Source organism: Tachypleus tridentatus, chromosome 4, assembly GCF_004210375.1.
Source record: "Tachypleus tridentatus isolate NWPU-2018 chromosome 4, ASM421037v1, whole genome shotgun sequence".
Classification (NCBI taxonomy): domain Eukaryota; kingdom Metazoa; phylum Arthropoda; class Merostomata; order Xiphosura; family Limulidae; genus Tachypleus; species Tachypleus tridentatus.
The window spans coordinates 49,164,558-49,191,369 of NC_134828.1; the positions used below are offsets into that span (position 1 = coordinate 49,164,558).

General features: G+C 32.9%; 1 protein-coding gene across 10 annotated transcripts in view; it reads right to left on the reverse strand.

The window, feature by feature from the left end:
• Window positions 1–23,420, reverse strand: part of LOC143249085 (NBAS subunit of NRZ tethering complex-like) — a 230,774-nt gene extending 207,354 nt beyond the window's left edge. For 4 of the 10 annotated variants that reach the window (XM_076498318.1, XM_076498320.1, XM_076498319.1 and 1 more), the window contains exons 1-6: window positions 23,249–23,406; window positions 17,876–17,918; window positions 16,822–16,927; window positions 15,273–15,320; window positions 14,069–14,112; window positions 2,837–2,970 (exon numbers count right to left, since the gene is read on the reverse strand). In XM_076498318.1, coding sequence (XP_076354433.1) covers window positions 2,837–2,970; window positions 14,069–14,112; window positions 15,273–15,320; window positions 16,822–16,927; window positions 17,876–17,918; window positions 23,249–23,362 — 489 coding nt within the window. In that variant the 5' untranslated portion in view covers window positions 23,363–23,406. Of the gene's footprint in view, window positions 1–2,836; window positions 2,971–14,068; window positions 14,113–15,272; window positions 15,321–16,821; window positions 16,928–17,875; window positions 17,919–23,248 lie in introns of those variants that run through there. The other 6 variants (XM_076498322.1, XM_076498323.1, XR_013027512.1 and 3 more) reach the window with 5 other exon arrangements.
• Between the last annotated feature and the right edge of the window lie 3,392 nt (window positions 23,421–26,812).

Sequence of the window (26,812 nt, forward strand, 5' to 3'; positions counted from 1 at the left end):
AAAACTATGTTCACCAGATCAAATTAATGACAAATTAGACAAAATAAAACAATACTTTATCAACATCAATATGTTTCCTCTGCAAACTGTAGAAAACATTATATGCATACACCTAGATAAAAAGCAAAATCAACTAACAAAATTAAATATACCCCATGAATTAAAAAAATCACAAAACCATATACTGCTGCATACCTTATATTCCTGACATCAGCAGAAAAATAACCAACATTTGGCAAAAACTAGTAACAAAATACCACATTCCAGTTAATAACAAATTTATTCAAAAACCAGGCACAAAACTGAGGTCTATACTATGGTAAAACTACACTGACAAACACCACACCAACATTATTTATAAAATACAATGTGATAACTGCCACGACTTCTATATTGGAGAAACAAGCAGAAAAATGGAAACCAGATTCAAAGAACACAAAAGTCACATTCACACATTTTCGAACACTGCAATCAAATAAACACAACATAACCATAAGAAACACCCAAATACTAAATAAAGGAACAAACATAAACAAACACAAAATTAAAGAAGCCATACTTACACAACAATTCAAGCCTAAACTTAACCAAAAGAACACCTTTATACCTATATTAATAAATATAATCAAACATCTAAGCATGCTCTCTACATTCCTACACTCAATTACACAACCCCCTTCAAACATGTGGTCAGCTATCAGTCAGTTACCTTTTTCTTTTTTTGTGAACCTGACGATGACCAAAGAAGGTCGAAATGCTGTTTGCTCCTCTCCATATAATTTTCTCAACCCATACCAGCTGCTTTTTCATATATATAAGTCTATATATTCCCAACTCTCTCAGAGTTTTCCAGTGACAAGTGTTTGGTCATTCAGAGGCATCTTGAGGTTCTGTGATGTGTACTCCTTGTAGTGGTAAAGCCCACAATGCCAATGAGTGTGATCTGGACCCTCACTGTGTAAACTGCATTTGTTCCCACCTCTCTTGCTGTCAATATTACACTAAGTGGGTTGAGGAGAAAGAGGCACAACAATTAAAAATGGTTAAGGATATTTCTTATCTTGTGCTTGAGAGGTGGCAATGCTGGTTGACCAGCTTGTGCTCCCCTTGTCTGTGCCACTTGCTACACCCTCTGAGGCAGTAGCCATCTGTGTTTCCTTAGGTCATACAATCACTGTTTCTTCTCTCTACCTGTCTCCTGGAGATACTTATGATCAGTCAGAGTTGATGCTCTCATTGAACAGTTGTCGTCTCCCTTTTTAATCCTTTAAGAAGATCAAAACATTGTTTGCTCCTCTACATAGAATTTTCTCAACCCATACCAGCCATTTTTACATATATATTTTTTCTCTACAAGTAGGTTTTCTCATCATCACGGAGACTTGTTTCATAGTTCAGATAACCTGCCTTCACAGAAGCAGGTGAATGTGGCAACATAAATGTCAGAATAAGAACACTGATAGCCATCATAATTCCTTCTTTGTTGGACTGCAGAAACTCCTTGACTGGAGAAACCAGTGAGGGTCTCTGGCATGGGGATGTTCTTCAAATCCCTCTTAACAATACTTCTCACAAGGAATTCAAAGAGCATGGGTATATATCCCCAATACTTTTCAAATTTGAGAGGAGTTCACTGTATTTTGTGGTAGATGTTTCCACCAAGATGTCCCCAGAATATAACTTCTTGACTGACTTTGGAGAGACAGTGAAGCCCTCTGATTCCTGCCATAATGGTTTGACCAGTAATGAATGCAGGATGTGAAAATGAAATAAAGTTGCAGAATAGGGTAGAGAATGCTGTTAAGAATCTTCAAGGTGTGGCCGTTTACCAATTAACTGTTTTTTATGGTTTTATTTTTTGAAAGATTTGGGTGATCCATAAGGAAAGGAGGAAGATTAAGTGCCCAATGATCTTACCCACCATGGAATTTTACAAGGGGATGCACTACATTGTCAAATAATGACACTGCAGCAATGTCATGATTTCATGACCACTATACCTAAACACCAGTATCAGATACAAAGTCCACAACACCCATTTAGAATGTCAAACACTGGTACATACACAGTTGACCAACAGTACCAGTCAACTGGCCATGGGAGGGAAGGGGACTACACCAAGGCCACTCATATACAGGAATTCAAGGCCAAAGTAGTGTGTTGGGCTTAGACCCCATAATCACCATGATCCTCTCCTCCCCTTCACAGATCACCTTGCATAGAAAATAGGTGGGTGTACATTCAGCTCCCAGAGGAAGTAAACCCAAGAAACAAAACCTTCTCTGGGAGGTCCCTTCATCAAATACAAAGATCCACACCAAGGAGACTGTGAGGACTCAAAACAGTTACTTCACAGTGATTGCTGTTAAGATTCAAAACATGTACACAACAAGCTTTCAATTACTTGATAATGATGACTTTAATGACTCAAATCATGTAAATGGCAAGCTTTTAGTTACTTGATAGTGATGAATGTTACAATGCAACACGTGAACAACAAAATCTCAGTTACACGATAACGATAATTGTAAGCACTTAAAACTGTACGGAGCACATTTTCAGTTACTTGACAGTGATGACTTATAACTCAAAACATGTACACAACAAGCTTTCATTTAGTTAACTGTAACTAAAGCTAAATATTAAAAATAACTAATAAACTTTAATCTACTTTATATTAATTATATACAGGTAAATAAACAAATAAACTACAAATTTCTTTTTATTTCATGATAATTATTATCAGACCATGATAAAAAATGAGTATAATCAATGTGACATTGGTTAAGAGTTTGCTAAAAAAAAGAAGAAAAAAAAAACTTAAGTTCTCGCCTACCTGTTGTAGAGTGAACAAACTAGTCCCCAAACAGTCAAATATCTCCACCACACCATTGCTTTGAGCAAAAGCCAACATAGTACAATCAGGAGACCACAACAACTTCCTCCAATAAGGACACTGATCTTTGGGTACTTGTGTGAAAGAAAAAATAAATAAAATCAGTGAAAATAGACAAAAGAACAAAACAAGAAGTTTGTTAAATAGCAACATTGTACAAACCTAGTATATTTAAGGAATGACTAAACATAAGTCTAAAATATCCAAAATATATAGATTAGTACAGTAAAATGAAACTAACTTGAAACTGATAAACAAATGAAATTTTAAGTTCAACAAACATATTTCTAAGCATCTTAGAAAAACCTAAATCCAATAATATGGGTTCTTTCTAAAACACTGTTCCATAACTAATTGTTATGATAAAAGTGGAATTAATGTAACCTTTTGACTGACAGTAAGAATCTGCACTTAAATTTTATATGTACCAGGAATTTTCAAGTGTTAGTAACAGGAATGGTGGCTTTTGAGATATATGTATCACTTTTACTTTTAACTCATTTTCTTACCTAAAACTCACACTGGAACTTAAAGATATAAAGTTCATTTTCAGAAAACATGTGCTAAGAATGCTAGTTGAAAGTTGTTGTCAAAAGTTTTAAGATAAGTTGTTAAAAAGCATCTAATCTAGAACATAACACTTTGATTTAAAAAAAAAAATCATCCATTAAAGTAAATTTGGAAATGATCCAGTAAGGAAAGACAGGCAAAACAAAAAAGTAAATTCTCAGTGATAACGAAAATTTCAACTGCTTCAATGACCTAACTTAATAAATTGTGCAAGTAATGAATATTAATAAATGTTAACTTCTCAAGCAAACAACTAGCAAATTCCCAACTTTCAGTTAAACAAAACATGTACACAGAAAGCTTTCAGTTACTTGACAGTAATCACATATAAAACATTGGAAGACATGAAACAACAAAAATGTATCTCAATCCAAGAGAGAAGCATCAAAGATGAGAGGGAAATTAGTTTGAGAAGTGATAAAGAAATTTGGAAAGTATACATCTTCCAGTCACCCTCACAATTAGAAATGAGAAGAAAGAAATGACTCTAAAGGCAGAGAAATGGAAAATAAATGTTAGAAAAAAATGAGACTAGCAGCAGGAGGAGAAAAAGGTACACATACAATTGTATGTGTATGATGGATGCTACAACAAGAAAAGGGACAAACAAGAATAATGGTAGAGATAAAATAAGAAATTGAGAATAGCTTGGAATCTGGAATAGAAGTGTGAGAAGGATAATTATCTGGATCAGGAAATGCTGATCATTAGTTATACCGAAAACAGGAAACAGAATGAGATGAAATAAGAGACTACTGACAAACAAATAATCTAATTGAAACAGGAGAACAACACTTTCCTAAACTGAAAATGTATTTCAAGTAAAACTTCCCTCTGCTGACAATATAGCTATTCTTCAGCAACAGCTTTGTCTATCTAAACATTGGCCTTCCATGCTCCAATCTATAATACCCCACTTAAATGTTAAATGTCCTTGGCAATATATAATTTGCAAATTCCTCTACCCTAGTCAATGTAAAGACTTCCCACTTCCACTAGCAGAATCTGGAGAGGGAATATGAATTGAGAGATACCAAGAAACAGAAGTCTGGAAACAGTGCAGTAAGTGAACCAAGTTCCAAAAATTATTAACAGCAAACCAATCCTGAATTATTCAATCCAATTATCAGCAGTGGGAGAAGTCTAGATATAGGCCCATAACAAGTACCCCCTCCACGTGAATTAAAAGTCCAACAAAAAAAAAATATGTGCTGAATTTTTTGAGATGCAACTCAGAAAATATTTCACTTGTAAAAACCAAAATATTCAAAATGGATAAGTGAAAATTCACCTCTAAGTAAATGGGGAAATTCAAAAGAAATTGAAGGACCCTAATGAAAATACAGTTAAAATTATTACCACAAAAGAAAGTTAAGTGGGTAACAATACTTCCAGGCCTGGGGAGCAAAACCAAGTTAACAGATTACAATCAATTGCAGAGGTGAGAAACAGATGGCACAAGAATTGTAGAGATGTATGTATCTCCTTTACTAGTTGCCAGAGACTTAGAAAGAAAGGGCCCATCAGGCTACAGCAGGACCTAAAGGAAGACAAAGAGGGAGAGAGGAAATCCTAGAAGTATGCTAACAACTCCAACTAATGACATCAATATGTTAGATGCTAAAAAATATAATTCCACCTGGAGGTGAAAAAATCAAGGCATGCAAACCAGCAAGGAGGATAAAAGGTCTATTTATCCTGTTATATAATAAAACAATCTCCAATTCCTTGCCCGAGAGCAAACACCCCAGGTCACATGAATGTTTCCATCTATCAACAGATAGAAACATAAAAACAGCACAAACTGAAAGTATCCTCATACCATACAGAGATGCTGGATGACAAAAAAGGAGTACTAGAGGTCAGATTAGCCACCTTACTGACAACAGTAATACAGAAATTCATACCTACAAATGTCACATCCAATTTAGTTTTTTTAAAGAATTTTGTTTTCAAAATTATAATTGTACTGAAATCCACAAGGTGATAACTCAAAAATCACAATAAATAATGAGGCAATCAGAAAAACAACTGACTAATGCTATGCTGATAAAAAGTGATTATATTATCTACGTGAAGGTACTTATATATAGTATCAGAATAGAGGACGCATTGGTAAGGGTGAAGCAATTTGCAAATTAGACATTGCCAAGGGTATTTAAGTAGTGTAAAAGACTGGAGCATGTGAGGCCAATGCTTAAATAGGCAAGGTTGCTGTTCAAGAATGGCTATATTGTCAGCATATGGTAAGCATGTTTTGGAAAGTTATCCAATTTTTATGATAAACCAAAGATAGTTATGTTGATATCAATTACACTGCAAATAGAATAGAGTAAGAGATTACTATGACAGAGCAAATCCATAATAAAGGGATAAAAGAGAGAAGTTATACATTAAAACAAGGAATCTATTTAGATCTTGCGAGAGTAAACATCAGTATTCTGTGTGATTATGTTTTTAACAAGTGGTATAAATTATAAGACCTAAAATTGTATCATCTTTCTAAATACTGGTTTTCACAATTATGTATTTATAAAGTTTTGTTTAATATTAAGTTTTTATCAATACATCTTAAATTAAAACTTTCACAGATTAATGCACACTGTCACATCTTTTGATAATTTGCAAAAATTTATTTATTCCACTTTATACGTTGATCTACACTTTTGTCATTTGCAGTAGTACACATTAAAACAAACACTTCAAAGTTTCCAAAGTTTTAACAGTTTCAATCTCCAAAAAAATAGAAATAGTTAAACATGCACTTTTTTTATTTATTATTGTACATCTAAAACAAACCTGGCAATGCGAGAATGATTTATCAATAAACACAGTAGAAAAATAAATACATTTTCAATTACGTTAACATTGATAAACAGGTAAATAATATTAAAACAAAATATTACTTAAAATGCCCTAGAAAAACAGCATGAAAAGCATTCTCAGAATAACTTCACAAGTTAATTATATGCATAATTCATGTGTGTATGAGGAATATATAGAAAGGAATAGAAATTTTTTCTCCATATGATAGACAACAGTAAATCACAGTAAATGAATGATTGTTTCAATATGCTTAGGTAAATATTCATCCATTGCAAAATGATTTAACCCTGCAAATATAACCGCAAACCCAATACCACATGTTGTTTAAAGCCAAAAAAACTAATAGTTCTGTGGTTCAAGACAGCCAGTTGTACCTAATGTTTCACCACTAATCCTTTAATAACAGAAAAAAAAAACTTCTAAACTGAAAACAGATCATCAGTAAGAATGGCTGCATTGACAATTTTATAACCTACTGCAAGATAATACAGACTGATTCTATATGTATATAGCCTTTTTCAAATAATTGTTTGTACAGATATTTTACCTAATCAAATATGTAAAACTACACATGCACTTTTACCTCTAATAATAAATTTTAATTCCTTTGTTTCAAAAGAAATATTTACAAAGGAACACTTAAATTTCAAATTTGTTGTCAAGTGACTCTCTATCTTGAATCAGAAAACCTCTCTCCTTGACAACAAGTATATTTACTCGCCCTATTGAGATCTATGTCCCAACGTTATTTAGTTGAGTTCTGTGAAACTAGAGTTAACTTTTCCAACCCCTGACAGATGCCATACCTACATTCTATACATGGCCTTTAAATTTACAAGTGAAATGACTTATTTGCTGCAAGGTTCTAATCATTAGAAAGAGCTCGTTTTACAGCATAATCCAACAAAAGTTATTTTGAAATTGAAATTCTGTTGTTAGTTATAATCAGGAAGAAGTATCTGCTGGTAGTATTGTTGGTTGCTTCATCCTTGATAACACAATTATTTCTCAGCTAAATATAATTTTATATATATATATATAGTTATGAACAATTAAACTGCATTTAGTTGTTACTTTGATGTCAAAGTTAATTACGTATTATTTATGCTTTAAAATCCACAAATGAAAGGTTTAAACATTTTCTTAATGTATCTTAAATTGCCTCAGTTCTTAACATTGTGATCTTTTGTGAGTATAAGATAATTTTGCTGAAAGCTTTGTATCTGTGCCAAAAATATTGTAATATACTGCAAAGGCATCAATGATGTGTTATAAATGGTAAAGGAAAGGAAATAAAATAGTAAAAATTAAACATAAGTGAAAACAAAAATATCACTAAAAGAAGAGAGTTTAAAATATTCTAAAAAAAATTAAAGGCATGTACATTTTTTTTATTTTAAACATTTCATTGCACTATCTGCTGATGATAATTTCTATGATTGAATGACATGATAGGTTGGTTGGTTTGGTGTTTTATGGCATAAAGCAATTAGGCTATCTGAGTCAAGCATCTGGTAAAAAGTTAAAATTAAAGTAAAATTATTATTATTCATAAAAAGAAATTAAGGTAAAATGAAACAAAGTTTAATTTTTGAATTTAAAACATAAATAGCATAAAATCCAATTTTTATATCTCGTCTACAGCAGTAAGAGAAATCCTACAGTAATACAAGTGGTAAATGACTTTCTGTAGCGTAATTGTAATTATCATAACTCCCCAGGATAACTAACGAGTAAGTTCAAAAAATCAGCATTAGTCACCTGAAGTTGGCCTTTTCAGTCCTAGTTAAGTTATTTGACGTGACGGCCATTTTCTAATTTCAAATCAAACAAGATGTACTTTAATTTTTAAAAGGGAATCACATTAAAAAAAGGCCTAATTTACAAATTAAAAACTTAAATGTCATGAAAAAGATTAATTGCCTTCAAAAAACTAAAAACATTTCTATGGTGGACAGAGTCATCATTTCCAATGACATTGTCTAATGTTGCTGATGAACCTTGGGACAAAACATGTTTAAAATAGTGCTGTCATTGAGAGATGTAATGACAGCAAGACAGTAAAATGTGGCTTATTGTGACTTGAGTGTCACACAAACAACACATTAGTGTATCAGCCCCAGATAAAGAAAACAATGAGTTAAAAAAACTGTGACCAATACATAGTCTAGTTAGGACATCTTCCAATTTCCGATCCTTAGGGAAGCTAGATGGCCAACAAAGGGTTCCATTTGGAAAAACTTGTTTTCATGTTGCTCACTTCAAGTCGACTGCCAACTGACATGGAACTGAGCCTTCAATACAGGACCATAGTCCATGTGTGGAACAGGTATACCAGTGATAGTGCCAGTGCAGACAGGTTTAGCTGAGGTGTCAGCAAATTGTTTCCTGCGAATACCAACGTGGCCTGGTATCCAGAAAAACTGGATAGAAGTAGATGTTAAAGAGAAATGAGCCAGCAAGAACAGGGTGAGGACAAATGTGAAGTGAATCCAGGACCAGTAGAGAACTAAGCAAGTCAGTTTTAATAGTGCAATTTGAGTACTGCTTAGCTTCTATGTGATCCAGGGCAAGAGAAATGGCATACAGTTCAGCAGTGAATACAAAAATTGTAGAGGGGATTCTGCACACAACAAACCATGGCAGAGCTCACAGAGTCATCTGATTTCAAACCATCTGAATAAATGGGAATGGAAGGATGGTTTGAAAGATGTTAACAAATAACAGACAGTATTTCCAATCAGGAGTATCTGCTTTTCTCAGATGACTTAAAGAAAGATCATATTTTGTGATTGTAATAAACCATGGTGGGATGGGCTGACCAGTGGATACAGCAATGTTATCCAAGAACAGACCCAATTCATCTAACTACTCCTGGGAACAAATGCCAAAACAAGCAATGGCAGATTGTCTGTCCTGAAAAACCACAGCCCACCGAAGAAAGAAAACACAATCCCACTTGGGATGCTGTGGTAAGGATCAAAGTTTTGAAACATACAGTAAAGACAGTTGCAAAATACATTTGCAGAGTTTTATATAGCATTGGTATAGCACAATGTATCTTTAGCTCTTATTCTCTTGTACATTTGACTCATAGCTGCTTGATGTGTGGTATAAAGGTCAGCATAAGGTCAAAGATAAGTCCCAAGAACTTTGTCTCGGGAACCAGAGGCAGCACAACTTCACCAATACGGAGTTCAGGATCAAGGTGAATACCCTGTTAGCAGCAAAAGTGTATGCAGACGGTTTTAGAGAGAGAGAGAAGTTAAAGCTGTTTGCTGTGGTCCACTTCAGTAAATGATTGAGGGCAGTCTGTAGCTGCCGCTCAATATACCTCATGTTTGATGACTGACATTAGATGTGAAAGTCGTCGACACAGAGCTCATTTGCAACAGTAAGAGGGAGTTGTTCAGTGATGGCATTAATCTTTATACTGAAAACTGTGACACTCAAAACACAGCCCTGAGGGACTCCAATTTCCTGTAGAAAAGAACGGGAAAGTGTCAAACCCACACAAACATAGAATCACCTATCCATTAAAATATTTTTAATAAAAATGGACAAATGACACATAACCCATATGAATGGAGGTCTCATAAAATGCCATACTTCCATGTAGTATCATGAGCCTTCTCAATGTCAAAGAATATTGATACAAGATGTACTTTGAGAAAGGCTTCTCTGATTGACATTTCAAGTCAAATTAGGTGGTCCGTGGTGGACCAGAGGAGGTTGTTTATTATGAAGAACCAAACAAGACAAACTTTAACTATCCTGTGTAAGGTTTTACAGAGGTAGCTCATCAAAGCAATTGGATGGTAGTTTGAAGGAATCTTGGGATACTTCCCAGGCTTAGAGAAAGGTAGGACAATAGCCTGGCACCATGCATCAGGAAAACAAACATTCTCCTGCCAGATTTGGTTAAAAACAATAAGAAGAATAGCTAAAGAAGCAGGAGATAGATGGCACAGCAGGTTTTAGTATATATCATCAGGTCCAATCAATGTACTGCCAGACCAATGAAGGGCCAGTTTGAGTTCCACCAGTGTAAAGGGACGATTGTAGTCATAGAGACAACCAGCTCAAAATGAAAGAAGTGATTGATATGCCCGAGCCTTGATGGCTAAGAAGGTAGAAGAAGAAGCAGAAATGCTAGATCCCTGGCAAAAGCTTTCACCTAGAATATCAGCAATGCTCTGGGTATTAGCTACTTCCTAACCATCAGAGAGCAAGATCAAGAGGGGGACAGAATTATATTGCCCACTGACTTTTGAATCTTGTCCCATATGACTTTGGAACTGGTAATAGAAAATATGCTGGTTGTGAACCTAATCCAAGATTTATTCTGGTTTGATGTCTTACCCACTAAGCAAGCAAGTGCTCAGGCCCGCTGTAAAGCAATGACATTCAAAAGTGTGGGACACCTATGAAAAGTATCCCAAGTCTGTTTCTGAACCTTCAATACCATGTGGCAGGCAGGATTCCACCACAGACAAGGATATTGTAGAAAACATGCCAAGGTTTCAGGAATACATTGAGCAGCTGCTTGTATAATACACTCAGTTACTGCTGCCACACAATCATCTATTGATGGCTTATAGATGATGGAAGGATCAAGTTCTGCGAGAGCTGTGAAAGAGGGACAGTTTGCTTGATCCAGCTTCCAGCAGGGCACACAGGTCAGGTGGCATCGATCAAGACCAGTCTCTCTCAAAAATATAGGAAAATGACCAATACCTCATGAGTTATTTTCAACCCTCCATGAAAAGTGGAAGAATAGTGAAGGAGAGCAAACTGAGATATCAACAGCAGTAAAGGACTTACTAGGTGTGTGAAAATAAGTAGAATAACCAGTATTGAAAAGAGAAAGGTTGTGATTGGAAAGTATACGATCTAGGAAGTGACCCCTCCCTATCAATATCAGCACTTCCCCAGAAGGGATTATGGCCATTAAAGTCCCCCAGGATTAAAAAGGGAGACAGCAACTGTTCAATGAGAGCATCAAGGTCTGATTGATCACAGGTCTTTCCAGATGACATGATAGAGAAAATGACAAATAAGATGCACACACTTACCTTCAAAACTTTTCATTTAGAAGGTATCAGCTGTTAAGCAAATAAAATTCAAAAATTGGAAGATGAAAAAAAGTGTTTTTATTCTTAAAATAAAACTCACCTGGCTCTCAAATTATTCAGAGTTTGAGTGCAAATAACTACGACAGATTAATATATTTTTACCAAAGACTTAAATTACAATAATGTCATTCTTTGTGTAAAAATCCTTATATAATCTTTATCTCTTTTTCACAGACAATATTTTCCTGTGCATATTAAGTGTTTTTAGTGAGTTACATTCAAAACTTAATTAAACTATATTTTTGTCATGATATATTAACAAATATAACAAAAACATAGCTAATGATCCATATTTTAAGAGTATACAAGTTTCATGTTCTTACTTTTAAAAAGTAATATTTTTTTAAAAAATCTAAACTTTTTTCTACTGTAAGAATTGTGACATTTGCTCTCCTGGCATCTTCTCTTTAATTTATTTAGCACTCCCTACAAGAATTGCAAAATTTACCACAAATTATTCATTATAATTCCATCAATGCTAAGGCAACAAATAATTTTTATAACTTTCAATCTTATTTGGTTATAGACCCATGAAATAGTCAGACCTCTCTTGCAATGACCACCTGTCACAGTACTCTCTGTTGTTCAAAACTATATTTACAGCTAACAGGAAGCCAAGGTTTTCATCTGCCAAGTAACATGTTATATTATGTTGTTTTCTACAAAGAGAATTATCAGTTTTACTCTCACTTCAAGCATAATTCCCATGAAAAACTCATTAATGAATTTAGATTAATTTTAAACAGCTATTGTTACACAGTTAGAAAGCCAGGAAAACTTGAGAGTTATAATGCATTGTTTACTTTTTGCATGTTATTTTCCTGTGTGCTTTGGTGCATTATTTAACTAAATAAAAAAAATTATTCAGTGCAGTATTATCATAAGTATAAAAGTTTGCACAAAGCTACATGAGGGCCATCTATGCTAGCCATCTCTAATTTAGCAGTGTAAGAAAAGAGTATTACCACCCACCACCAACTCTTGGGCTACTCTTTTACCAGTGAATTGTGAGATTGACCATCACATTGTAGCACCCTCACAGCTAAAAGGATAAGCATGTTTGGTGTGATGGGGATTCAAACCTGCAACCCTCAGATCACAAGTTGAGCACCTTAACTACCTGACCATGCAGGGTTAATAAAAAGTTTCATCTACAGTAAATGGCAAAAAAGGAAAAAAGATCCAAGTAAGTACTTCTTTCTTGTTTTTCATGTGCATTCATTTAATTATCATTATGACAGTAATTTAAATGTAAAAATAAACTTTCTATGTTATGTAACGTTATATTAGGTGATTTAATAATAATAAAACAATTTTCATAAGATATGCTCATGAGTAACGTAATTCAACAGTATAATGTGAGTTGCACATTTGCTAAATTGATTTACAACTTATAATAATGGAAAAAGCAGTGAGTCAGGTTTCAAAGGGCAATAAAATAAAATTTAAGTATAGATAGATACATACTGATGGGTTTGGTTTGTTTTGAATTTCATGCACAGCTATGTGAGGGCTATCTGCACTCATACCGTTGGGAGTGTAAAGCTATTATGGATACATAAACATAGTTTCATATGACAATATGAAGTTATTCCAGTTAAAAAAGGTAGTTTGGGTTGCTTTTTTTTCTGGTGGTAGAATAAAGAAACTAACATGTAAAATATCAAGTTTTATTGAAAAAAGAACTTTTGAAATTTATTTAGAAGGTTTTAGAAATTAGCAAATAAACTTTAGATTTTTTAGTCAAAAAGTAATTATTTTAATGTGAAAATGATTTAGTGCTCAAACTAGTATATAACAATACTATTTATATTCACACTACAAATTTACTACAAATACTTCATTAAAAAAATGTTGTTTTTTTTGTGTACAAAAGACTAGTCATGTTTACTAATATTCTGCAAAACTTTGTGAAGATACACATATTGTATTAAATGTTATAGTATAACACCAAAGAGTTGGTCCCTGTGGTAGTGAAAGAGTTAACAAAATTTTTCCAGTTTTTGTGAGAATACATTAAGAAAATTCATAGGTATTGTTGTACACTTATCTTCACCCATTTGGGCTCCTGCAAATTGCAGGTGATCATTGTGGAAAGTTCAAGTCAAAAAATTGAAAATCCAGGGTTGGCCGCATTGCTTATTTTGCACAAAATGTTAAAAGTGTTTATGTTCAGATGAGTACTAAACTTAACCACTTTACATTGGCAACTAAGTTTCATTAAGACTTCTTAAGATATCTATTGACAAAACTCCCAAAAATTGCTTTATACAGCTAAGAATCTTGATCTTGTATTGCACAACATGTGCACCCACTGCCTTGTTTTGTTGGGGGATTTTGGATTAGTGTATGGGTTTTGCTCTCTCACAGCCTGAAAAGTAGTGTGAATTGAGGCATGATGGTAGACACTTTAAATTCCAGATATCACTATTTAAGAAAATAGAGCACCAGAAAGCTTTGTTTGGAAACCAATTCACCAAAAATTTTCCCTAACTCATACACTAGATGTAATAAATTACATTGCTAGGCCTAGTTAGGATAACTCTTCCATTCTAAAAGTAGTTACAAGAAAATGGTTTTATTCATAATCAACTTAGAATATTTGAATGTCAAAAGTAACTTTCATTATAGAATCCCTTACCTATACAACGACGGATAACAGTTCCATATTCATCTCTTGAAGACCTGAAAACATTTTCAGTGTTTTAAATTTCAAGTAACAATAAGTTATGTAGAAAACACACACTTTATTAGTTTCAAATTCGGTACTTGTTGAATGATAAAAATTAATAGTTATTAGATAAGTAGTTTTCAGTAAAATCTGGTTTAATGTTTCCACCCTCAACATATTCAGAAAAGTTCTTTAACAATAAAAAAGGCCCTATTCTAGAAAAAAAAATGTTACTTTTTAATTTATCTAAAATCTGAAAATACATTATGCTAAGGGTGAGTAAAATATGGTCCATCTGACATTCAAAATTGTGCTAAAAACTGATTTTGACATAATTTGTATAATGGAAACGTCTCAAATACATTTATAATAAGCCCACCTTTTTTTTTTTATCTAATCAAGTTTCTAAAGTTAGATACAATATATCAACAAGATTGTTCTCAGTTAATGAGATGTTTTGCAAGTTCTTAGACTTGGGAACTGAGAGGAGACAGAACACATCTGAAAGATTAACCATTTTTGTGTATTTTCAAAAAGCCATATATAAGGCTGGAAAGGAAATCCATAGGACAAATTTCTGTATGCAAGGCTTATATAAGGCCAAATTTGGAACCTAAAGTATAGTTTTGTGTGTGTGTATCACTCATAAAAAAAACAACAGCAGAACTTCACCCATCAGATTTTTTCTACATTCAATCCTTTATTTTGTATAAAAAATAAGTACATTTTCTGAATATAGTTTAATGCAAGTTATTGAATAAATCATTTTAGAACATTAATCACAGTTTTCATACAAAACTAATGCTGCTTTTAGATAATGTTGCATAAATATTTGCATAAAATAAAATAATGCATTACGGTTTAATATCCAAAGTAAAAGGTACTGCCAATAAGTATATTTCTTTAGCTACTATGATACAATATTCAGTTGTCCATTGTAACAGCATTGATAAGAAATAATACATTATATTACATTTTTATACAATTTACAAAAGTTCTTTCACTAAAATAAACAATGGGGTTTTACTTAGCCAAATTAAGTGAGAATGAAAATACATTTTATCTACAAAATACATGTTCATTAAGTTTCCTTGAAGATCAAATTATGTAAAGAAAAATATTTCATTTGAATAATGTTAAACAGTAAATGAATAGAAACTGAAGTTGTCTCTACCTGATTTCAATTGATTGGTCTTGTAAAATAGCTAACATTCGACCTTCCCTGAAAAAAAAAAAGGTATTGATTAAGTTATTATCCAAACAAACAAAAATAAATATTATTATAGGGTTCTTTAAACAAATATAAAGTATGTTAAGATGACTTTCAAAATTTGAGGTTACTAATACAGAGGCTGAAAATGTTATATGAAAACAATTTTGGAGCCTCACCACATCACTAGTCTGTCACCACATGTGGCCAAACTTTACCAAATGGTCATATATCTTGCCAATAACCCCACAGTGTAGTTTTTATCCCAGAATTAGCTATCATTAGGTTTCAGGACAAAGGATATTGTTCTCCCTCAGAGCTTTCCATAATCCATCTAATGTACAAGTAATACAGTCCTTCAGTATCTGTTTCAACAGCATGATGTTACAGAAATCTACAGGTGCTTAATCCAAAAACTTGACCATTATTTTCATGTAGAGCAGCATTGATACTCCTTTTATTCTCTACCTTTTAAGATATGTAATGTTTAAACTGACATGTTGTAGAAGCAACCTGTGTCACTTTTCCAGATGCAGATCCTTCTTATGGTATGGACTGTTGCCTATCACATATAAATGGATTTTGCTTATGGCCTTTGTCACCAAAGAATCTCAGAACAATGATACATTTTGTTTATCATGACTGGGGTACATATTCATTCATATCTATTTCTGGATGTGCCTAGTTCCCTAAATTACTATAACTGGAATTGTAATAATTTATAAATAGGTTTTAAAAAATCTGTTATCTGCTCAGAGTTGAACAACATTGATAACATGGAAGGAATCTATGGCTAACTACATTTAGGTGCCAAAATGAAAAAACAGTAATAAGACTAGAGAGGAAAAGTTGTTTAAATTTTTTATTTTCCTACAAAGAAATTAAAATACAAATATAAAAATTTGAATTCTAAACTACATTTTGATGAAAAAATTTATTGACATACATTAATAATATATAACTGTAAAAAGGATCATGATTGTTTTTTGAATTTCACACAAAGCTACTTGAGGGCTATCTGTGCTAGCCATCCCTAATTTAGCAATGCAAGACTACAGGGAAGGCAGCTAGTCATCACCACCACTGCCAACTCTTGGGCTACTCTTTAACCAATGAACAGTGGGATTGACCGTCACATTATAACACCCCCACAGCTGAAAGGGCAAGCATATTTGGCGTGATGGGGATGCGAACCTGCAACCCTCAGATTACGAGTCGTACGCCTTAACACGCTTGGCCATGCCAGGCCCAAGGATCATATGTGCACTTCGATCCTAAATGTAGAGGGTTAAATCTCAAAATATTTTGTTTTGTCTCTTTTTATTTAAAAAAAACCTTTAACCTAGTCATTTTAAGCCTCTTAAATTCCCATTTGCCAATTAACTGCATTAAAAAATATGACTAGCAAATTATGTATTTACTTTCATCTTATTATTTGTTTTTAAGCTTTAGAAAAAAAATATTTTTCTTTTTAAAAACTGAACACTTCAATACATATTAAATAGAATTTTACCCTCCCATAGCAAACTGCCATGCCATTTTGTGGCTATTCAAATTCTCTAGAAGAGCAGGCATGATTGGAGATTTTGTCCATGAACTCATCCAGCTCCATAAACCTGCTGAAAAATAGTATAATGCAAACAAGACAATTTTTAATTACACTTACTATCCACAAAAAAACAAATATTATTTCATTTATGAAACTAGTAATCTTTCAAAATTAATGTAATGAACTATATTTTAGTGAAAATCATTCAAATTTAATATGAAATTCAGAAAAAAAGTGCATTATGAAGAAGAATCTTACATGAATAAATATAAATATAGTTACTAAAATACCACAATAAAAAAAAACAACAGAAACTTGTAACATAAAACTGCTGTCATTTACAGTTACAACATAAAAGTGATGCACAGCATAAGAACATACAGATTCTGTGATCACATCTGGTCACTTCATCATCATTTCATTTTGTAAACATAAGTTATCAGGAACTGCTCACCTTTTTTAAAAAGAAAGTTATAAAATTAAATTTTTTTGTAGAAAACACAATTTGAGAAATATATTTAATGTAAAAATATATTACTAAAGTGTACAGATTTATGACAACAGAAAATCTAGCTTAACATTAGGTAAATGTCTAATAAATTTGGAAGTAAAAAAAATCAACAAAATTTCTAGAAAAAACTTGTAAAAATATATAAGTGAATGTATGTATAGACAAACAAAAGAAACCATTCAACATATTTTTTCTTTTTATAACAAATGAAAATGATATTAAACTGGAATATTCCCCTTGACTAACACATGGACTTCAAGTTTATGATTTTCAACCTTTTCTTGGTTCATGAATTATTTGTAAAAACTGAGAGTCATTCTTGACCCATTCAACAGCTTCAGTGCAAAAAACAATCTGGCTCACAAAATAAATAAAACTACTATCCTTTTTACACATTCTTATGACAATTTTCGATCTCAACAGATGGGTTTTAAAATGTTGCTTTTTAATATATTTATATACAGCATGGATCTGCAATTTAGTGCTGATTATATAAACGAGTTTTACCTCTAATCTGCTTGTCTTCATTCTTATCGTGTCCAGCTTTACCCTATAAATAAATGATATAAAGTTACTTAAAACAACAGGAATTACATGTATAATTATTATCAATGTACATCTCCAATACAAGCATGTTATCTGGTACTACTCTGTACATTACCTTCTCAGTACCATAACAAACAACACCAATTTTAACATTTATTAATTTATTTCTAATAATAACTTCAAAAACATTATTCACTACAGTGAAGTTAAAGATTATACTTTTATGAAATAAATTTTGTTATTAAACCTCAACTTGCCTCTTTTATACAATTCACCTTTAGTGGAATTCAATGTATCACATTGTATAATTTCTATGTTTTTATGTTGTAATACTTTATGTAAGGAAATCCCCATAGTTTAAGTGAAACCACTTTTTCTACTTACAACAAATAGTAATAACAACTGCAATGTTAATCTTATTAGGGACTTTGTAACCAACAAAGTCAGAGACTCAAAAGTAACTTGTTTAATAAGTCATTTAGGAAATTTAAAGGACCCAAAGGGTCTAATTCATCCCCATCAGTAAGTACCACTTTGCTATTCATCATGAGACTGAAGTATAATATGTATGATTAAAGTGTATTAGTAGAATTTAAACAGAAATTATATTAATTAATCATAATGGATGATTTTGTATGGATTCAAATGTATGGATTGTTGTTCCTTTGTTTTATGTGTTACTTATTCCACAGGGAATTAATTCACAATCAAATAAAATACTTAACTGTTAATCCATTTAAAATTAATACAGCCTATAGATGACAAATTAGAAATCATGTAAGATACAGTGTTATGAGTTGCAAAATGAAAGCTTGTAATGTGACTTGACAGTTCATTGTCATTTGTTACACTTTGGATATTTATGATAGCACCATCTTGTAGTTCTAGATATGTTTAACTTCAATTATGTGTAGATTAACATTACTTGTCAGAGGAGATTTATATACAATTCAAATTATCTGGTATGATATTTTATAAAAAAAAGTTTATCCTAACCATTTTTCAAAAACACTTGCACCTGTTAAATAATTTTTTTTCAAATTGCTAAGTATTCTTTCTTGGCCCACATTATCCAAGAGATAAAAACAAATGTTTCTCATTTTTGTAAAAGGCCTGCAACATCTTGTATATTGTGTCTACACATGTTGATCACAAAAAAGGCATGGGTCTTCTGCTATGAATAATGGTTATTTTAAGAGCTGTAGAATAACCTCAATACATCAGCATTTGAAATGCATACTTATGCTGAAAAAATATGGTAACTTTGAAGGTATTGAGGAAAATGAGAAGAACTTTATAATTTTACTATGAATGCTATAAAGTAACAAAATGCCATCTAGTCTTCTGATGAGAATTTAACAGTTGCAATTAAGAAATATTAGGAGAACTTTAAAAATTCTTAACATCATTGGATATCTTACCAAATATCCATGTCAAAAACTTGGATTTTTTTGCAATTCTGTAACTGTATTATTTTAAATTTTTAAGTATAATAAAAACAATAACTAAAATTAATAACTGAGTAGCTCAAGTAATTACATTTCATTGTTAATGTTTACAATGGTAAGGTATTAAATATTTTCCTAAACTTAAAATGTATTCCCAATAACTGACTATAACCATTCTTCAACATTGTCTATCTAAGCACAGGTCTTACATGCTCCAGTCTTTAAAACTTAAATGCCCTTGGTAATATCTAATTTGCAAATTTCTCAACCCTTGGCAACATGCCCTCTATCCTAGTACTGTATATAAATGCCTCACTCAGATGATAAAATCACTTTTTTGAGATTTACACCAATTAGAAAAATGTTATCTTACAAAACATACTTATCATCCACTGACACTATGGCTAAAATTCCACACTGAGAAGACAGAGGGGCTGGTATAAGCATTATCCATACAGAAAGCATCTGCATTGAACAGGGGTATGCCATGATAAGAGTGGGACACATATGAAGGAACAGCACTACATCTAGAACATGTATGCTTTTTACCTAAAACCTAGTTCATGTACCAGACAGCCAAGGTTCCACAACTCAGGGTTGGAATTGAGAAGTCTTGTTCCCTATATCCCATGTTGGTGTCAAATTTAAACCAGTATCATAAGTAGACCCCCCCCCCAGTTGAGGTAGGTGCCAATTCGATATTTGGAAAAAAACATTATGTAAATGGGTAGGAGAGCCCCAAAATTTGCCCTCTTCTCCAAGATTGGAAGAACACTTTCTAACACTCTGGTGGAAAAGCCTCTGAATCTTGGAGGTAATACATGGTGGGATTTCCTGATGAGCAGTGTTTTGAAAACCACAAAAATAGGTAAGCCAAGTTCCCAAAGTTTTTAAAAGCAAGACAACACCAATTTAGCCAATCCAAAGACTGGCAGTAACAAGCATAATCCTGCACAGCTTTACTCATAGCAGTCTAATGAAAATACTATCTAGTAAACACCTAGATGGTCTTATGAAACACAATTTCTACAGAGCCCATTATGACCATTATTAAGAATAACCAAACTGGTTACAAGTGAAGAATGGGATTAATAAAAGCACACCTGTCTGGGCAATGTTTGCCACAGAAAAGGATCCAGTAAAAGCAAGATATAAGGGACCCTGGAAAATGAAGAAAAAAACAATTATGCCAAAGTATTCCCTCCTTATAATCCAACAAATATTGTTAAAATGACCAAGGGAGTAGTGAAAACCTCCCAGAGGAAAGCTGCCAGTTCATGTAAAGAATATGAAAGAAAAGCATTGGGAGAAATCTGAATAGCAGCCTGTAAAATGTCTCCCACCGGATAAATGAAATGGGTGACAAGACATAAATGTGCTTAATTTGATGATATATAATTCAGAAAATTCCTCACCTGTAAGGACCAGAGCATGCAATAAGTCTGCAAAATACCTTGTTGGATAGCATGGAAATCTAAATTTCTAGTGCAAAATGAAGATTTATCCTCCATTCATATATCCTGGATTACCCAATATACCTCATCCAGGAAGAGAAGTATATGTCAAGAGAAAAACTCTGGATGAGGGGCAGTTAGCATTTATACACACACATATACACTAATTGTAAGGTTGGTCCAAACCAATCACCATTCAAACTAAGATGTTGCTCTTGATGAAAAATACTTGAAGATCTGGTGGATTGAAGTTCTGGATCCATTAGTTGCACTAAATCTATTGAAGGGATAGCATGTGTTCTCATCCCAAAAATTCTGAGATTTGAGGGAAGCCCACAAACCCAAAGAGATAGAACCATTCCTATCAGTAACAGCCTGCTTATCTGTGGTGGAAGGTGGATGAGTCACACTTAAAACATGGTGAAAACCAGTACAGCCCAGCAGAAGAAAAACAGCACTGATGCTAGACTGAAGACATAAAACATAGTGACAGGCAAAATTAATTCATTTTGAAAATGTGGAGAAATGCCTCAGCAACCTCAAACCTGGACATCCACAGACCTGGTTAAGAATGCCAATGAAAGGTGAGAAAAGATACCATTGTGGACCTGGAAAGATCAAAGAATAGAATAAGATAAGAATGATGATCATCCACCAATCCACCCTTGTTCCAGGCACCAAAAATAAACAGGAATGGCATCCCAGAAGAGCAGAATCAACTGACCCATTACCAATAACTCTAATAGCCATAAAACAGAAATCCACACCCAACTAGTTTCAGTTGGGACAGAAATACCACAGGCTGCGAGAACAATGGAGGTGGAGAATTGAATGACAAGACCAACTTCAATACCAGAACCTGAAGTACCCATGGATTTGCAGTTGAAAGAATACCAGGTGTCTATTAGTAATAATAACCTAACTCTAAGTGATCCCCTCTTCCACCTAGGCAGATATCAATGTCACAGACATTAGTCACCCAGAATGAAAGGGCCCTGAAACTAAGGTCTAAACCTATTTAGCTGCTAGCACTAAAGAAGGTCTAGTGGTCAAGAAAGAAAAGAAAATGTATGATGCCAATTTTCAATACAAATGCCTATGAGACACCCCCAAACATTAAGTGGTGATAAAAAGAAGTCACATGTAAAACACAGAGGTTACAACAGGTAGACAAACTCCCTCTACCAAAGTATATTTACTGAAGGAACAAGGCAGAAGTCAGAAAACACGTAATTTCACAAGTAATTGAAGAGTGGATCATTGATAGGCTGCCACCTTTTTTTTGCGTGTGTGTGGGAAGAAACACCACGGAGGAAGAGTATGAATCAAACAGGTACATGAAAATGTAAATGCTCCAAAGTGATCATATGAACCATCCTGGAAACCCACATATCCCCCCAATTTTTTTTTTTCCTGTAGAAACAAAGTATACTTCCACTCAGAGGTGGAAAGCCAAAGCATGTAAACAGGTAGATGAGGATGCAAAGTCTGTCAATCCCTCCACAAAATAAAATGGTAAATCTTCCAACATGAATCAGGAATATTAGGTGAAGGAGGTAAACTAAATAGTTCCCACCTATCCATCAACAAGGAAAGAGGAAACTCCAGGTGAACGAAGGAAAGCTCTAAAATCTCACAAACCCAACTCAAGAAAATGATAGGATGTGTTTGATTCAAATTAGACTTTTGAGAAGCTGACAAGAGTCTAAGTTCTCCATAGGATTAACAAAAAGAGGTACTAAGTAACTTAATAAGTATTTTCTGTTGTCTCATTTGAACTTTCCTGTGGTCTGGGAACTCTCATAGCCTGTGATCCTCACCAGAAATATCCATACATATGTATTCTGATGCTATATGTGAACTAATATTACAAAAGCACAATGTAGTAACTTTGCAGCTAATACCCCATACCAATTTTTCAATAATGTACATGTACTGCACCAACAAATACAGCTTTTTAAGAGTTACAATGACTCCTTACAAGTTACAGGTTTTGTGTTTCTTGATGGTGATGATTCTTGGTCCATAATACTAATATTGCTTTAGGTGGCTTTGATACGTATGTTAAATGTCTCACCGACTAGAAAAAAACAAAAACATTCCAATAACAAATCTATCGTTTATTTCACTTGTGTAAGTAATAAATTAAAAGTTAGTCTTGATGTTGTTCTCTTTTTAAATTAACAGCTTAATGGTTAGCATGCTAGAACTTACTTTTTTGAGCACCTGACGACAAAGTTCCTTGGAGGAACACAACAGTCATTATATTATAAAATCAAAATATTTAACTATCAACCTAGCTGCACGTGTAATGTTTGTCTCAACCTCTAAATTTTGTTTTTATTTCAACAGCAGCAAATTTTAAAATATTACCACATAGTACTATTAATATTACTTACTCACAAAATAACTCCAATAATTAAATTCCTTACCAATACTTCTGGATCCTGTTGCCATTCTGCAAAAATAAGAAGTTCGTATAAAATATCCGATTGATCATTTTCTTGAGCATTTTCTAATACTGTTGATAAATTCGATACATCCATGTTGGCAAATTCGCACGAAAACAAAAGTGTTACGCCACCTTTTGACGAAAGATTGATTACAATCGAGGAAGAATTTTCCAATGCATAATTTTATTAGTACGAATTTTTGTATGACAGAATAATCTGTCACAGCGAAGATACGTAAATTGTCCTGACTATTAACTTTCTCTCCCTAATTCTGACCAATAACATCCAAAATAAAACTCGTTTTCCAAATTAATTGAGGAAAATCGAATTAATAACAAGTTTTTTATTGTTTTCGTGTTTTGATTTAATTTTTATAAATTTGTAATCAAAGAAATTTGATTAAACATTGCAATTATGCAGTTATTGCAATGTTTTCCAAAAAAACAAACTAAAACAGGCATGATAATAGTATTATTACGGATACCAAAATAGGTGTGGTAAATAGTATTGCTACCAGTATTAAAATAACCATTATAATTGTGCTGCTACAGGTAATAAAATAACTGATTAATTTGCTAATAGCTTTTATAGTGTTGTTTAAAACCAAATTTTAAAAAGTAATATGCAAACTATTATATTTGAATATCCTACAACAGTGGTTCACAACCAGGGGTGCGAGATAACAATTCAGTTTTCAATTTTGAACTGTTGACTAGTAGGAAGGTAGCGAAGTCAAGATGGTTCGTCATACTTAAAATACATCCACATCTTATAAATATTAATAAATATATGTTTAGTTTCCTCATGAAAAGCTAAAATTTGATAATGATTTATTAATAACACGTCTCAAGACATTCCTAGACTCGAATAATATAATTAAATTTAAAAAAAACTGGATTAGAAATTAACGAACGAGCTCATAATTTTCTTTAACCATCATCAGTGACCTCCTTAAACAATATGCACGATGCTATGACAGTTACATAAAAACAACACATAATATCCATATAAAAACATTCAATGTTAAATAAACTGAATTCATAATCAAAGCACATTTAGAGTCCAAGATACAGGTTGAAATCAAATAGATATGTAAATTGAATTAAATATAAATGAACAAAGTTCTAGGTTACAATTCTAAACTCAGAAACAATATGTAACGCAGCTAAATCGGAATTTTTTTGTTAGAAAAAGGAATGAACCCTTTAATGCAGGCTTAAATATAATTATTTGAAAAATTAACATGAATCAAAATTTTACGCCACACACACATAACAATACTTTACTGTCACGAAAACTATTCATATGTAGATCAACTTTGTCTGCATAAGGCTAATTATAGTAAAACAACTTATATATATATACAGTATTTAGGTCGAGACCTTCTGTACTGTATATTAAACTGATCTGATGAGCTCAATCTGATACTGAGCGAAAGGCCTCGTCGGCAATGCACAAGAGAGATTTGTTAAAAAGTATCTTTCTTGCTGTGGTGTGGCGTATATAAACTAACAGTATAGGTATACTGGCAGTTTTTGTTTGCTTGTTTGTAGGTAAGCACAAAATTATTCCAGAGAAAGTATGCTATAGGTGACAGATAATAGTACGTAAAGAATACAGAACAATCTATTTTTGTTAAGCTACACTTATTTTAATACACAGGCATTAAATGAAGATGTCTATTTTTGTGTTTGAATATCGAATTTAATGAGAAATTAGTAATTTCTTAACTTTTTCACCTTCAGGGACTGGCTTGCTTTCTTATATACTGGTGCAGACCATTAAAATGCAAGTACAATAAAAAATACATTTTACATAAGAGTATTTTATCTTTTTTTGTTTTTGTAAAATCCCGTGGGCCTGAAGTGGTTTGAGAATGGTGGTTAAGAAACACTGCACACTGCTTATCCAGTTGCTTGTGGTCTTGTATTTATCAGGTTCCACACAAATCAAGCATTTGTAAGCTTTCATGATTGTTTGTTTGTTTGTTTTGGAATTTCGCACAAAGCTACTCGAGGGCTATCTGTGCTAGCCGTCCCTAATTTAGTAGTGTAAGACTAGAGGGAAGGCAGCTAGTCATCACCACCCACCGCCAACTCTTGGGCTACTCTTTTACCAACGAATAGTGGGATTGATCGTCACATTATACACCCCCACGGCTGGGAGGGCGAGCATGTTTAGCGCGACGCGGGCGCGAACTCGCGACCCTCGGATTACGATTCGCACGCCTTACGCGCTTGGCCATGCCAGGCCCAGCTTTTATGAAACAGTTAAAATATAAACAATGTCACATTTGTTGAAGATTAGTTTTGATAATTAAAATGAAAATGTCCTACAAGTTTTGTATATGTGTATGTATATTATAACCATAAATTTTTAATCCATAAACAAAACACATCAAAATTAAAAAAATATATATGCTGCATATTTTTAAAACGATCCTAGGGTTAAAATTAAGAAAAATATGCTGCACATTTTAAAAAAGATCCTAGGGTACAAATTACAACGTGGGATTATAAAATGTATTCTAGATTTTAGAGGTGACTAAAAGTAGAACCCACATTGTGGTGGGGATACACCATCTATCAGTCTTATATGTTATGTATTGCTATTGACTCACGCGGAGTACCGCGTGATTTACATTCAGTTTTCTTTTGTTTCGTGTTACGCGTTTGATTTATAATATCACGTCATTCATAAGTGTTAACATTTCTTTTCAAAGTTTCTACTTTTTTTTCAAAGTTTTTATATTTTTACGTTTTTTTTAACTGTCATTCATTGTTTCACCGTGTTATTTGTGTTTCTGTTCTATGAGTATTGTTTCACAAATAATCTTCATGACTGCGGGTAATTCGTGTAATTCTCGATTGCTTTCTATGTTACTGATTTATGTAACATTGATTTTTGTAGTTTTTACATTTACACCATACTCTTGTTTTCTATATTTTAGTTTATATCTCATCTCTCTGTTCCTCATTGTTTTACAATAATTTCCTGTATTATCAATTTAAGCTTTTCGCAGTATTCCTAATACCTTTATATTTTAACAGTTGTTTCTTATTGCTAATTTCACTTTTCTTTGTGTTAGTATCGTGTTACGCACTTCTTACATCATTCGTCTTTTTGGTGTCAGTTTTAGTATTTTCAGCACATATATTTACCTTTATAGTTTAATCTGTGTTTTCTTGAAAAACGTATTTTCTTAGTAACTTAGGTGTTTTTTTTTTTCTAAAACGTTTGTGTCTTAACTTTTTCTCTGCAGTTTCTTTCGTTTCACATCAGTTGTTGGTTTTCCCTGTTTTTAGTTTCATTTTGTATTATTTTACGTGTTTTATACACGATACGACGTCAATCACGTGTAATAACGTTTCTTTGTAAAGTTTCTCGTTTTCTTCCGTTATTCATTATTGTCTCACAATGTTATTTGTGTTTCTGGTCTCTTACTATTGTTCCACTGTATCATTTGTGTTTCTGTTCTCCGAATATTGTTTCACGAGTTATCTTTAGGACTGTGGGTAATTTGTGTAATTCTCAATTGCTTTC